Below are 13430 nucleotides of genomic sequence, written 5' to 3' on the forward strand. Positions count from 1 at the left end.
CCCCAGTCTAAGTGGAAGACCTGCTTGTGCTTCACTGAACACAGATGCTGTCACATGAGATCCAGTCTGTGCTTCTGCAAAACTGAAACAGTGAGCTCAACTCTCAAAGGAAACTTTCTTGTTCAAACATAAATCTTTGACGCAGAACTATCTCAAAAGCGATGAGAACCAGGTTGTACACTAGTAAAACATCATCACACTCATGAGCTCCCACGCCAGGTTGTGCAATAACATAATGGATCCATAAATCTATGGAACTATCCATGGCGCCAACAACAGGGGGTGGAGAGTTTTAAACCCTCTTAGATGCTGTAAAAATTGTCCGCTGCCAGTAAAGCAGGCTGGGAAGTTTACATTTTCCCCAGAGACTTCACAATGAGAAGCAGGCTAAGGGAGCTGCCAGCACATGGTTTCATTCTGCAAACAAATCATGAATCAAGACGCAAACACACACTGTATGTGTGTGTGTGTGTGTGTGTGTGTGTGTGTATTACTCTGATGAAGTTAACATTTCATGTAAGACTGATGCAATAAATCTTGTTTCACAAAGATGCAGCGAACCATACAACTACTCTATTTCCAACTATATAACTGTTATCACACTCAGCCCCCTCATTTTATAGAAGTCTGTAATCTCTAAAGTGCTAGTTTTCATATTATTCCTGTAACTAATACTTACTGAGCACCTACCATGTGCCATACACTGTTCTAAGCACATAACACACATCAGTGAACAAAGAATAAACATAATCCAAAATAAACATTATGTCAGAAGGGTGCGCGTGCTAGGGAAAACAAAACGTGCAGTGCAGGAGGGGCTGAGGGGGCAGGTTTCTGAATGATGGGGCATCAGGGAGGAGAGGCAGGCAGCCAGGGGCGGGGGGCAGATGGTAACAGAGTGTCCAGGTGGAGACCCCCCCCCCAAGTGGGAGCATGCATGGCACGTGTGAGCAGGAACCAGAGGGCTGGGAGTGAGCAAGTGGGGAAGGAGCGGTGAGCAGGGAGGTCCAAGTGGCCATGGGGTTCAGGTCATCCTGGCTCCTGGGCTGTGGGCAAGATTTTCACTTTGGTTCACGGGGGAGTCTCTACAGGTGTTTGAGAAGAACGGCATGACCCTGGCGACATGGACACTAGGCTGCAGGGGAGGGGAGGCCAATGAGAGGTCACTGCAGTGATGGTGAGAGCAGAGGCACAGCAGAGCTGAGCGAGGTGCCAGATACACTTAGAGGGCAGCGCTGGTGGGGTTGCCTGATGGGTCGGCATGGGATGTGAGGAAACAAGGGGAGGGAGGGACCACCCCAATGCTTTTCTCCCAAGTGATGGGAGGGGGCGTGGCATTGTCCTCAACTGAGACGGGAGGGCTGTGGGCAGAGTGATTGAGGGGGAAGAGGATGAGTTCCAGTCTGGACAAGCTGATAAGAATTTCAGAACAGCAAGTGACTTTTCCCCAATCTGCCTTCAGTTGTTCTTGTTAATTTGCCACAAACTTGGCCATGAATAAAAAAAAATACAATTAAATTCTTTTCCAGGGTTTCAGGTGTTCAGTAGCTAGTGAGATTTCTCTGTACAGAAATAGTGTGTTACGCTGCTATACTTAAAATGGATAACCAACAAGGACCTACTGTATAGCACAGGGAACTCTGTTCAATGTTATGTGGCAGCCTGGATGGGAGGGGGGTTTGGGGAGAAATGGATACATGTATGTGTATGGCTGAGATAGATAAGAATTTATCTTATATAAAGTTGTCTTATATAAGAATTTATCTTACAAAAAAATAAGAATTTAAGAACTTCAAATGGAGATGTTCAAGTCGGCAGCTGGACATGTGGCTGGCTGTGGGGCTCAGAGGACATGTGCTGAGGTACAAACCTGGGAATATTATATTTGTCACTGATTACGCACACGCGACATGCTTTTACACACAGAAGAATAAGACCAAGAACCATAAAACAAACAGAAGGAATTAACTGTTCACTGACAGAGTCAATGATCATGTTCATTTCAACCACTTGAATAATGAAGAAAAAACTGTATTCATTGTTCCTTCCCAAGATGGGAACTTGCTTTTTTGTAAATATCTCCCAGAATCTGAAAGTGACTCTGTTGAACAGAAATGAGCTCACAAGCTGGGATACTAAATAGTTTTCAGATCTTGAGAAACACCAAATAGATTACTGAAGGAAACAATGGTGTATAAGAGACATTTCCACAAAAGAATTTAAATGAAACAGTCTTTCGTTTTTAAGTGTCTGTCCTTTCTGTCTTACTCATCTCTCAGGATGTTTAAGCGTCCAAAAAAGTTTCCTTTCCAGATTTTGTTTCTAATACATGATGACACCAGGCTAGGTTGCTTGTGGATGGAGGGAGGGAGGTGGGTGGAAGTTCTACAGCTGCAGAGGATGATGCAACTTTCAAAAATTCATCTCACTGAAAAATGGAAAACCCTTAAAAGCTGCGGAAAAACCTGCAGTAGCAATGTTGCCAATACCCCATCCCCCAAGCCTGCTGGCACAAACGTCAAAGAAAAAATTTCAGCGCTAAATCAAATTAACAAACATTCCTTAAGCACAGCACAAGTGTAGCTTATTACAATCTGGAAAATTCCACAGTATTTATCAAATCTTAAGCAAGGCTATGATGCTTAGAAGTGTACCACAGTAGACGTCACTGACAGCCACAAGCATGACGGCTCGGGGTGTGTTGCTGTGGCAACCGAATAGTCAGCAGCAGCACGCTGTCTGCCTTTCACCAACCCAGAACCAGGGGCAGGACAAACAGCCAGCTCCCTGATGGGAAAGACCCAGGCACTCGCAGCGAGGGCCATCTCCGCCATTCATGCACGCAGGAGACTTCCTTGTGGCAGTCTGAAATCATTTGCACCAAAGACCTTGAGAAAAAAATGCACAACCCCTTTCTCTAGTGCAGAAGCAGTCAACATGCCCCAGCACAAAGCACCAGAGAAACATTCCAGGAGAGGAGAGAGACTGGTGGCTGCCTGAAAAGTAGCAAGGTCATGTGTTTAGCTGAGACCAGGCATGAGTGGCTTTTCTCCAGAGAAAACCAAGAAGGGCTAGTCTATGGGAAAAGTCACCCTGAGAAACGTTCCATAGACAGGAGATCAGTAAGAAAAGCAACAGTGAACTAGAGCATGAGCCTTTTTAAAAGCTGTCCTCATATAGAAGGAGAGCTGCCCACAAGGACAATGAGAGTCTAAGAGAGGCATAGGACATCTTAGGGGCCAAACCCTACAAGGTAACTTTTGGATACAGAACGTTATGTGGAAATAAAACAGAAACTGTCGAACATACCTTTTCCACCGGCAGAAAGTCATTTTCTACTTCAATCGACCTTGGTCTTAGCTTTATTGGCTTGTCTTTGAAAATATCTCCAAAGCCCACTCCCTTGACTTTCTTCGGCTGGATGGCAGCTGTTGCGACTGTGCCGTTGGCACCCTCAGATTTGGTACTGCTCGAGTCACCCCCGTCACTCTCGGAGCCTGTGGTTTCCCTTAAACCTGTCAAGAGCGGGGATGGGGAAAGAAAGAACTCAGAAATCAGCCACAGCCACGAAGTACCTCATAGCCAGCCAGGAACCACTGCTCCAAGTATCACAGGGTACAGGATAACTTGCATTGCCATTGTTCATTTAGTGTGTAAGATGTTGCAGGGAGGTGGCTCTGAGTTTTGTTCTGCCTCCCCAGCCTTGAATTTTAAGAAGTGAATCAAAACTTTTCAGAACATCCAATTTGAAAGCAGATGGCCTCTGTCAATGTGATATGTCATCTCTTTTCAGCCAGAGCCTGGTTCTTAGCCAAATTTGTTTTGGTGCAGTCTATGCAGTAACAACCTTTCCTGCCCCTTCCTCACCTCCCCACCCAGTCAGTACCACATACTGTACCTCTGATCTCTATGACATGTCAATTAGCAATTAGCAACGAAAGTAACATTTCCTAAAGGGAAACTGTAAAGCTAAAAGCCAGTTAAACAAATTAGCAATTAAAGAAACCACACAAAATTATGACTGCCAAAGAATTAAATCTCTAGATGGCTTTACAAGGAATAAATGCACACAGACATGCTCCTCTAGGAAAGCACTAAACCAAACTTGACATTGAAACGCTTTCACTGGCAAGATGATTGTATTTGTTATAGAAGGAAAGGAAGCTGCCTTGTGAGAGGCCAGAATGCCCCAAGCCTCCAGCTCTTCTTCCCTCCCCTAACAACAGTTTCCCTGAAGCTGAACTCCTTTCCAAAGAAGAACACTGGGGACATGACACCTTTCCTTGGACTTCCTGTGGTCAAACAGTTATCAGCATGACAGCGTGGACACTTACCTCCCCAGATTCCTTTTTTCCCAGGCTCTGCCCATAATCATGTTCCTAAAAGGAAGAGCCTATTTGTTTCTAGTTAATTTCTGGGTCTACATTCTTACTTTGATGGCCAGTACATTAGTCATGGCATCAAAGGACAAGAATCAAAGGATATTTTATGAAAAGTCTACCATTAAGCCTGTCTCTAAAAGACTCGAGATGTGCAGAGTAGCTCCTGAACATTGACTGTATCTGCTGATGACAATGATGCCCTTGTTCTCTCTTAGCCACACTGTGCATTATCTTCCTATAGGTAAGGTGGCCTCCTAGTACCTAAGAAAGATATATCAAATCACTGCTCGCATAAACTGTCATAAAATGTCGAAGTCATTCATACAGACAAGTCTCAGTGCAGGAAGAAACTGTTAAATGAAAACAGAGAAAAATATAGAAAGGTCATTAAAAATCACTAACATGTTTCAAAATCAAATCTTTTAAACAATGGCTGTGTTTGTTGTTGCTGCTGTTTGCAATAAAATGGTAATTATAAGCCAAGAAGGGGGGTGGGGAGGAGGAAGATCCCAGTTGTACATTTTAACTAACTAAAGAACAGCATTTATGAGCAAGAACAGAGGGCATAAGAATGAGGAACAGCCCACAACAAGGGGGTCAGCTGCAATTTACAGGACTGGATGCAAGTGTGCAAACATGGAGAACCTCCCTGGATTAGCTATCCACTCATGTGTTTATCTGTTCATTGTTTTGGGAAATATCCCTGCTGGAGATATAATTTTGGAGTCTAAATATTGTGTCATTTCCCCTTTAACATGTTCTCATTTTGCCGTATGGATTCTTTCTGTGTGATAAATGGCTTGTATATTCTTTAATGCTTTGGAAAGAAGCATTTGAGAGTGGAATAAAGAAATGGTTAGTGAATAGAAACCATCATTGTGCCATCACCTCGCCCCCCAACCACCACCAGCACCATCAGCAGAAGGCAGCAGGGCAAAGGGAATAGGGCAAAGCTGTTACAGTTTTTCAAAGAAAAGAATTTGAAGGATTCTTTTTATCATTCCTCATCACCTAGAAACATAATATTTTCAACCACTGGCATTCTGATTTCACTGAGCTTCTGGTTTTAGGGATTTCCCACCTTCCGGGCTCACCTTAATAATTTTGCATTAATCACTGTGAGAAATACTCTTTATGTTACACAAGGAGAGGTTGCAGGGTCATTCAACCACACAAGCATGGGCTGGGAAGGAAACACACGGCAGATTTTTCTTCCAGAAATTCTGGTAGCCTGCTTCTATCACTTTTCAGTACGATACAAGTTAAATATCTGAATATCTAGATTGATGAAAAACCTCAAAATCTAGTACCTTCCCTTTGGCGGGAAAGAAAGGTGGCTTTTCATGTTCACGTCTGTTTGGTGCTGTATCTTTTGGTCACTGGTGCTCATAACACACACTACTGTGTAAAATATCCTTGTGTCATGCTTGGCATGCCACATGACACCCGAGGGCAAGGAAATGCAAAGTGTGGTCTGTGGACTGGGGCCAGGTCATGAAGGGTTCATTACTGAAACACTGGGTAATAAGCACAGAAAGTGTCCGTGCACAGAAACACTTATAGCAGTGTGTGCTGGTGTGACTTCCAGACGTGTGGCCCACAGACTTGTCTATGTGAATGGAGCATGGACTAGTCTTGGTTTGTCTGCTCCTGCGGGGAGGCACAAGAGGTGCAGCACATGCGCAGTGAAGACACGTCCAGCAGGACCAGGTATCTGTCCGCAGGGGGATGGAAATAAAAATACACTTTGCTGCAGACACTTTGAGAAGCCTGACTCTGGAGTTCATGCCTAAACCTTCTCTTTTATAGTTGTGTATACATCTCTATGCACACGTATGTGTATACATCTTTATGTGCACATATGTATATATGCACACTAAGGAGGATGATTTTCCTTTGCCGTGAGAAAAGAACAAAGCTTCCTCAGGTTTGCTATCACCACTCATATAATTGGCTGAATTACAGAAAAGTCATTGTCAATAATTTCCTTAATATTCCAGCATTAATCAATTCAAATCTTTGAGCCATTTTTATTTATTTTCAGTTTTACACTCACATGTCTAGTGCTTACTGTATGGCAGATCTGTTCTAAGAACTTCACGAGATTCATTCATCAATCTCATTTATCTCCATCCCCTCAACTTTTGGCAGCTTTCTTTCCACTGCACCAAAGGCTACACCTGGTCCTGCCAAAAAGAAGTCTGCCGTGTGGTGATTGGCTGAATGAGCAAAGCAAAATATCATTTCTGGCATGGACTGTTTGTGCCCACTTCTTACTTCTTTGAACCGCGCAATGAGGCAATGACTTACTGATTGACCCACTCAGTAAAAGCAATAACCGCGAAGGGTTGACATCTCCATGAGAAGCCATCTTACAGCACTCCAGAGGGGCAGATACTGGGACAAATACATATGCCATGACCAGTGTTACGGATCCCTTCTCTGCACGCATGGTTCATGCACGCATGTCACACACATGACAGGCACAGAGCAGACAAGACAGCGCCGGGGGCTGGCGATGGGAATGCTCCGCAGCACACGCCAAGGAGACGGCGCTTATCTCAGGTGAGTAAGCCCACGTCCTTGGATGAGAAACTCACAGACACTTGGCAGAAGCATGAGCAGCTCAGGGGAGTGCAGCTGCATCAAAAAACACAAGTACCCAGATCTTATCTTTACAAATGCCTCCTGCTGTTAAGGTCACTCACTGTAATAGCGTCTGTGGCCCTCCGTCTTTCCCGGCGCAGCTCGGTACAGAATTGTCCCTTCAAAGGTAGTCTTTCCTGACAGTGAATGAGAAAAGAGAAGGGGAGAGAAAAACAAGAAGGGGGAGGGGGAGCAAGTGATGGCAAAAGAAGGAAGAGGGAGAGTCTTTAACTGAACTTGTCTTCAATGAATCCACTTTAAGCTTCATCCACAAAATTAATTAGAAATCATAAAGGCAGAGTTTAAGAATCTTATAGAATGAGCCCAAAGTCCCCATGCAACCATGATGGCAATGAGCCCAGAAACTGGGGCTCACCTCTCTGAATGCCTGGCATGTGGATTATGCCCAATTTAAACCTGGAAGTCACTTCCACATTATACCTCAAGAGCAGGAAAATCTCAATTAACCAGAGGAAATCTAACCAATCAGATTTCTTAGGTAACTCAATCTTCTCTTTGCAGAGTGTGACTCGAACAGAATATAGATTTTGGCCCATTATCTTTTAACTTATACCCCTAGGGCCCAGGATGATACAAACTGATACTCATGACCCCAAGAATCCAAGCAAGGCACAGAATCCTTTTTAAAGGATTTTTCATTCTTAGTACCTTTAAGCAAGAAAATGTACTAGAATTCTAGAAAAGGGTTTTTGTCAATGAGGTTTGAAACCAATCGTGACTTCCATGTTGATGTAAGGGGTTTTCTGCTTAGCACCAAAGATGCCAGAAAACCTTATTCCTTAAACCATCTTAACTGAGGTTTGCCATATCAGTCATGAGACTGCACTAAAGCATGAGGACATAGGACTCACCCAGTGTCAAATTATCTCCTTTTTTGTTGTTACAAGTAGAAGTTATCGATAGCACAAGACTGGGCACATGGCTAAAGCCCAAATCTCTCTGGAATCATGAGTAAGTACATAGACTACACACACTCTGCCCCAGTCTGAGTGGACGAACACACACACACACACACCCTACAGAGAGTATCATTAGGAGGTAAAACGGTTTAATAAAGGCAAACAATACATGCATTACTCTAAGTTATCCAAGAAACAGATCCTATTATGGTTGTGAGCTAAATATCAAACTGGAGGCCACATAGCTCCCTCATAATAAGTCCGAAGGATGAAAAAGTAGGCTACATTTACAGAGAGGCAGAGAGGAAAACCGAGTAACAGAAAGCAACTTGTCTCACTTTTTAGAAACACTCTAGGAAAATGGGAAACCCCATTAGGGACCATCATGTCAACTTCTGGGCCATGTCACTCCTAATACGTAAAAGGAACTGTAACTGATCAGATCAACAAATTAAATGGAATCAGGTATTGCCAATTTCTGTGTCCTACAGACAGGGTGGTACACCACTGCTTTGAAATCTGCCCTTTTTGACAGATGTGCTCCATCTAACTAAAGCAAAAACTTAAGACATTCAAATCACTGGCTACATAGGGTGATCAAAGAAACAAGTGTTTTAGATGTTCTCATTAGACTTGTAGCTCTTGAGGACTTGATGACAAAGTGGAGCAAGTAACACTGGCTGGTTTTTATTTGGGTGAATTTTTATCCTGCTTAACTTCAATCATTAAGGTAACACTACTCCTAAGGAATACAGCTGTCGTGTGAGCCAGATTCCCCCCATCCAAGAACTGAATGGCAGCAGTCCTCTTGGTGTCACAAAAAGAACAAGAAATCAGTAGTTCAATGAAGTACTTCAATTTTTCAATTATTTTCAAAAAAGTACTTCAGTATTTCAATTTCCTCCAAGTACAAGAGAACCTCCCTTTGTTCTTCCCCAGGACCAAGTCTGAGAAAGACATGGTACTTCTGTCTCTGAATGGCCAAGCATTTCTGTAAAGTTCCCCCATCCACTGGCAGCAAGATGACTGAAGTGGAGCCTGGACTGGGGGTGAGTGAGGACACACATATTCCATCTAAAGAACAAAAGAGATGGGCAATTGGAAAGGCCATGAATATGAGTGCTATTTATTTTATGAGGTGGTGGAGGGATACTCTACTATTAAATATTAGTATTTGAAGGCAGAAAACTCTGTAAAGGGGAAGGATTTTTCAATTTCAACACAAAATCATATGCTTACACTAGCATCTAATTTTGCCTGAAACTCTATTTCATCAATTTGCTAATTGCTCCTTTCTGCCACCAGAACATCATATACAAAACAAATATCATTTAATATTAAAAAGAAAAAAGTATACAAATACCAAAGCCTGGTGGGTACCAGCCTGGCTTTAGTTTTTATAGGCATGGGGCACTAAGTAATCCATTTCTCACAGCTAATGAAATAAAATATTTCTATATCATGGGAGTGGTTTGGCCTAAGTTTTAAAAGGTCATCTCCATCTTTGTCTTCACTTGACAAGTCACTAAAATATCTGAACTTATAATTCAAAAATAAGGAATTAGGAAAATAAGAAAGCAAATTAAAGCTCAAATATCATGGTTATTAAGGGTTATAGAAAGAAAATGCAAACTTTCTCCCTCTAAAAACTATGGGAAAAAGCTTAAAACGTTTCTGTAGCTAAACAATGTTTTCTTTAAAAAGAAAAACAGGAATGCTTTTTAGTTTTACAATTATTTCATACTCTAAGAAATTAAATAATATCAAAAAGATGTTAGGAATAGGAAAGTCACATATCTTAAATGTGAGGCAAACAAAGTAAGCATGAAATTGAAATTGGACAACAGTCATATCTGGATTTCTTTGCCTCTACATCCAAATAAATCTTATAGATCAAGATATTTTCTGATTATAACTTAATACCATAACATAATATCAATATAATTCATAAAAAGTTCTATTTCACATCATTTAGTCAATACTTGCATATGCAAAATTGTCACTGAAAAGGTAATTAATTCATCATAATCTGTGACAATTAAATGAAACAAGTTAAACTGTACTCAGCTTTGAAATTTGTTACATGCTCTGTGAAACAGTAAACTATAGGCCGTAATAGAGGCAAAACTAAAGTGTGTGCAAAGTACAGGCAGGAAGGCTCACCTATAATGGTGGCCTCAGAAGCCAGGACACACCCAAGACTCCATCTCACTGGGCTTTAGTGTTCATACTGACACCAGGTTAGATCTCTCAATTCTTTTCCATCCCTGACATAAAACCTTGCCTACACAAGTATTGCAAACCCTTGTATGCTTTGTTTTTTAAAAATCTAATTTAGATTTAATTTTTTAAATCTAATCTAATTTAAAAATCAATTTTTTTCACTGTTAATCTCTTACATGGGAGCCCATTTCATTCTTAAAAAAAAAACTCCCTGTTTGGTACCATTTTACAAGCCCTAATGAGAGAAGAGATCTGATGATAATCATCAGTGGCTAATACATGTAAATCCATGGCTGATTCATGTCAATGTATGACAAAACCCACTGCAATATTGTAATTAGCCTCCAACTAATAAAAATAAATGAAAAAAAAATAAAAAGAACCAGACATTATGAGCTTCCAAATACACTGTCCACCACCACCTACGAAGCAGCTTTTTACCCCCACCCACAAAAATCTCTCAAATCTGAATATAATCAAGGCCCTAGATCTAATTACCAGTTTATATGACAACAAAGTAAAGGATGCAGCAGAGATGAAATCAGCAAAAGGCAGGCTGTGGGGAACTAATGGACAAAGGACCCCATTTTCTTCAACAAAAAGGTGACATGGAGGAAGAACCTAGAGATCCAGAGACCTGAGACATACCAACCAATCACATTGTATGTACTTTCTCTGGGTGCAGATTCAAGCAAACAAATTGTGTTAAATAATAGAAGAGCATTAGGAGGAAGTGAACACTGACCATATAGGCAATTATTCTGAGGAATTACAACTATTATTATTACTATTAGGAGTGATAACAGTATTTAAGATATCCTTTTATTGACACATATTGAAATTTTTATGGATGAAATTTTATATCTGGGGTTTGCTTCAAAATAATATGAGGGAGGATTGTGGAGTGGTATAATTACAATAAGCTGGCCACAACCTGCTAACTGCTGGAGCTGGGTGACAGGTACGCAAGGGTTCATCATACTATTCTCTCAATTTGTGTATGTTAGAAAATTTCTATAATAAAGAATTGATAAAAATCTTTTTGAAAAGGCACCTTTAAAGTTTCATAAATTCTATGAAAGGTAAAGATGCCTTCAAATTAAATACACAGCAGAAAGTTTCTGCTACTACCTGACAATTTTCTTATTCAAGATAAAATGTTTAAATCAACATATCAACCAGTACAATTGATGCAACTCTTTTCTTAATAGATTAGATTACCCTGAATAAAGATTGAAAGTTTACAGATTTTCATAACCAACCACCTATACAAAAATACATTGGGGTAGGACTTCTCTGGTGGTCCAGTGGTTAAGACTCCATGCTTTCACTGCAAGGGGCACAGGTTCGATCTCTAGTCAGGGAAGTTCTGTGTGCCAAGTGGAGTGGCAAAAAAAACCAAAAAACAAAAAAACATCAGTGTTAAAGAAAAGCAAGTTCAAGCAATTTGCATTTGTAATTCGAAGCTAAAAACGCCTCCTCAGAGTCAGAAAGGATTCAGCAAGCATTTACTGAACACCTACTATGTGTCAAGCTGTCTTGGAACACTTCCTTATAAATATAATGCAACGTTTCTTCAATTGCACTCATCCATTGGTTGACAAAACTCAACTGAGTAACTATCCCTAAAAACATTCCAGAAGTAGAAATGTGAAGAGTACAAATTTCAAATGAGTTTCTGTACATACAGGTGTGTGTATGTGCATAACAAAGAGATGTATAAGGATACATGAACACAAAGTTTTCTTCGTATATACCAGGATACAGGTTTTACCTATCTTTTATATACACACACACACACACACACACACACATACATATATACACTTAAAAAAAAAACCTCTCCTAATGTCTACTAGCATTTTAATTGAGAAGACTTTTATATGTCACTAGGGTCCCTAAAAATTACCAAAATGGTATAAAACATTATGAGTTTGACTTTCCCCCAGAACCATGTATTAATTATGCAATCTCTGTGAAAACTAACTGGTCTAACAAAGACCTTTATTAACTACAGCTCAGCTCATACCAGAGTAAAAAGCTAGATATCTTTTGTGCATTAACTCCATTTGTCTTTCTCAGTTCTACGATAAAAGTAAATATGCATGTATTATAGCTAGACAAGATATTGTCCCTGGGGGAAACTGCACAAAGGGTTCATGGGACCTCCCTGTACAGTGGGGTTTTTTTTTGGCAATTTCCTATGACCCTACAATTATTTCAAAACAAAACGATTTTTCTTTTGTGAAGTAAAGTACACTGAAACTAACTCCATTCCCTGAAGATAGAGAATAAGCAGATTCACTCTAAAACCAAAGTTTCCATGTAGACAAATTCTACCAGTATACATAATCTCTGCATGTGATCTGATCTAATTATATATATTTTACCATCTCAGTGTAAAGAGCTACTGAACAGCCTGTCAGAACACTGAGAGATGATATTTCTCTCTTTCAGGGGATGATCTCAATTTAGCAAGCCCTAGGGACATGATAATCACATCTGCTTTCCTCTGAAGCCCTCAAGACCACCACCGTCCCTACATCCCTCTGGGACTGGGCTCTCTCCGCCTGTGTATCTCACTGTTCCTCACACACCTGGCTAGCTGAGCACCTGCGCTACTTTTCTCAACTGCCGCTGGTTTGTGCACCCTCTTTCCTCAGTGCGAGCTGACTGAAGGCAGGGACCCTAACTGATCTGTCTCTGTATGTCTTCAGTGCCTTGTACAGCATCTTAGTAACAAGGGAGGCTAAATAAAAGTTGAATGAAGAATAGAAGACAAGGAAGGATGGATGGATGGATATGGACAGCCAGAGAGATGGGGAGAAAGGCCCTCTTCTCCTTAACTGCACATACAGGAAGATTACAAAAGCCATGCATTTCTTTCACAAGCATCCATCCTTGTTAGGAAACCAGGCCTCTCTGGAGGCCTCAACCCCCTCACCAGGGACAGATCCTGTGAAAACTAAACATGGCTGCTGGAATTATTAGGCTGTCCTAGGCCTGAAATGGCAGACTTTTAACTGATTGGGAGTGCTGGGGACAGCAGTCTCTCTGAGAGAAACAGCCCTTCTGAGCGTGTGAGGAAAGGCTAAGAGATGGGGGAAACCATTCCACTCCGTCTCCTAACCTCCTGCCTCAGAAATTCCAGCACCATGTGCTTTAAGCTGAGAAGTCAAGCAGGGTCAAATGTCCACATTATTGACTTGGAGGAAGAGGAGACGGTTTATTGCAACAGTTCCAAAAACACAGGAGGCAT

At 41.3% G+C, this 13430-nt stretch overlaps 1 protein-coding gene across 6 annotated transcripts in view; it reads right to left on the bottom strand.

Moving 5' to 3' along the window:
- Window positions 1–13430, bottom strand: part of SH3KBP1 (SH3 domain containing kinase binding protein 1) — a 341920-nt gene that overhangs the window by 152888 nt on the left and 175602 nt on the right. For 5 of the 6 annotated variants that reach the window (XM_070462384.1, XM_020914380.2, XM_020914381.2 and 2 more), the window contains 2 exons: window positions 7091–7165; window positions 3310–3515 (listed from right to left, as the gene is read on the bottom strand). In XM_070462384.1, the coding sequence (XP_070318485.1) occupies window positions 3310–3515; window positions 7091–7165 (281 nt within the window). The remainder of the gene's footprint in view (window positions 1–3309; window positions 3516–7090; window positions 7166–13430) is intronic. The other variant, XM_020914383.2, reaches the window with a different exon arrangement.

Source organism: Odocoileus virginianus, unplaced genomic scaffold, assembly GCF_023699985.2.
Source record: "Odocoileus virginianus isolate 20LAN1187 ecotype Illinois unplaced genomic scaffold, Ovbor_1.2 Unplaced_Scaffold_4, whole genome shotgun sequence".
NCBI classification, from domain to species: domain Eukaryota; kingdom Metazoa; phylum Chordata; class Mammalia; order Artiodactyla; family Cervidae; genus Odocoileus; species Odocoileus virginianus.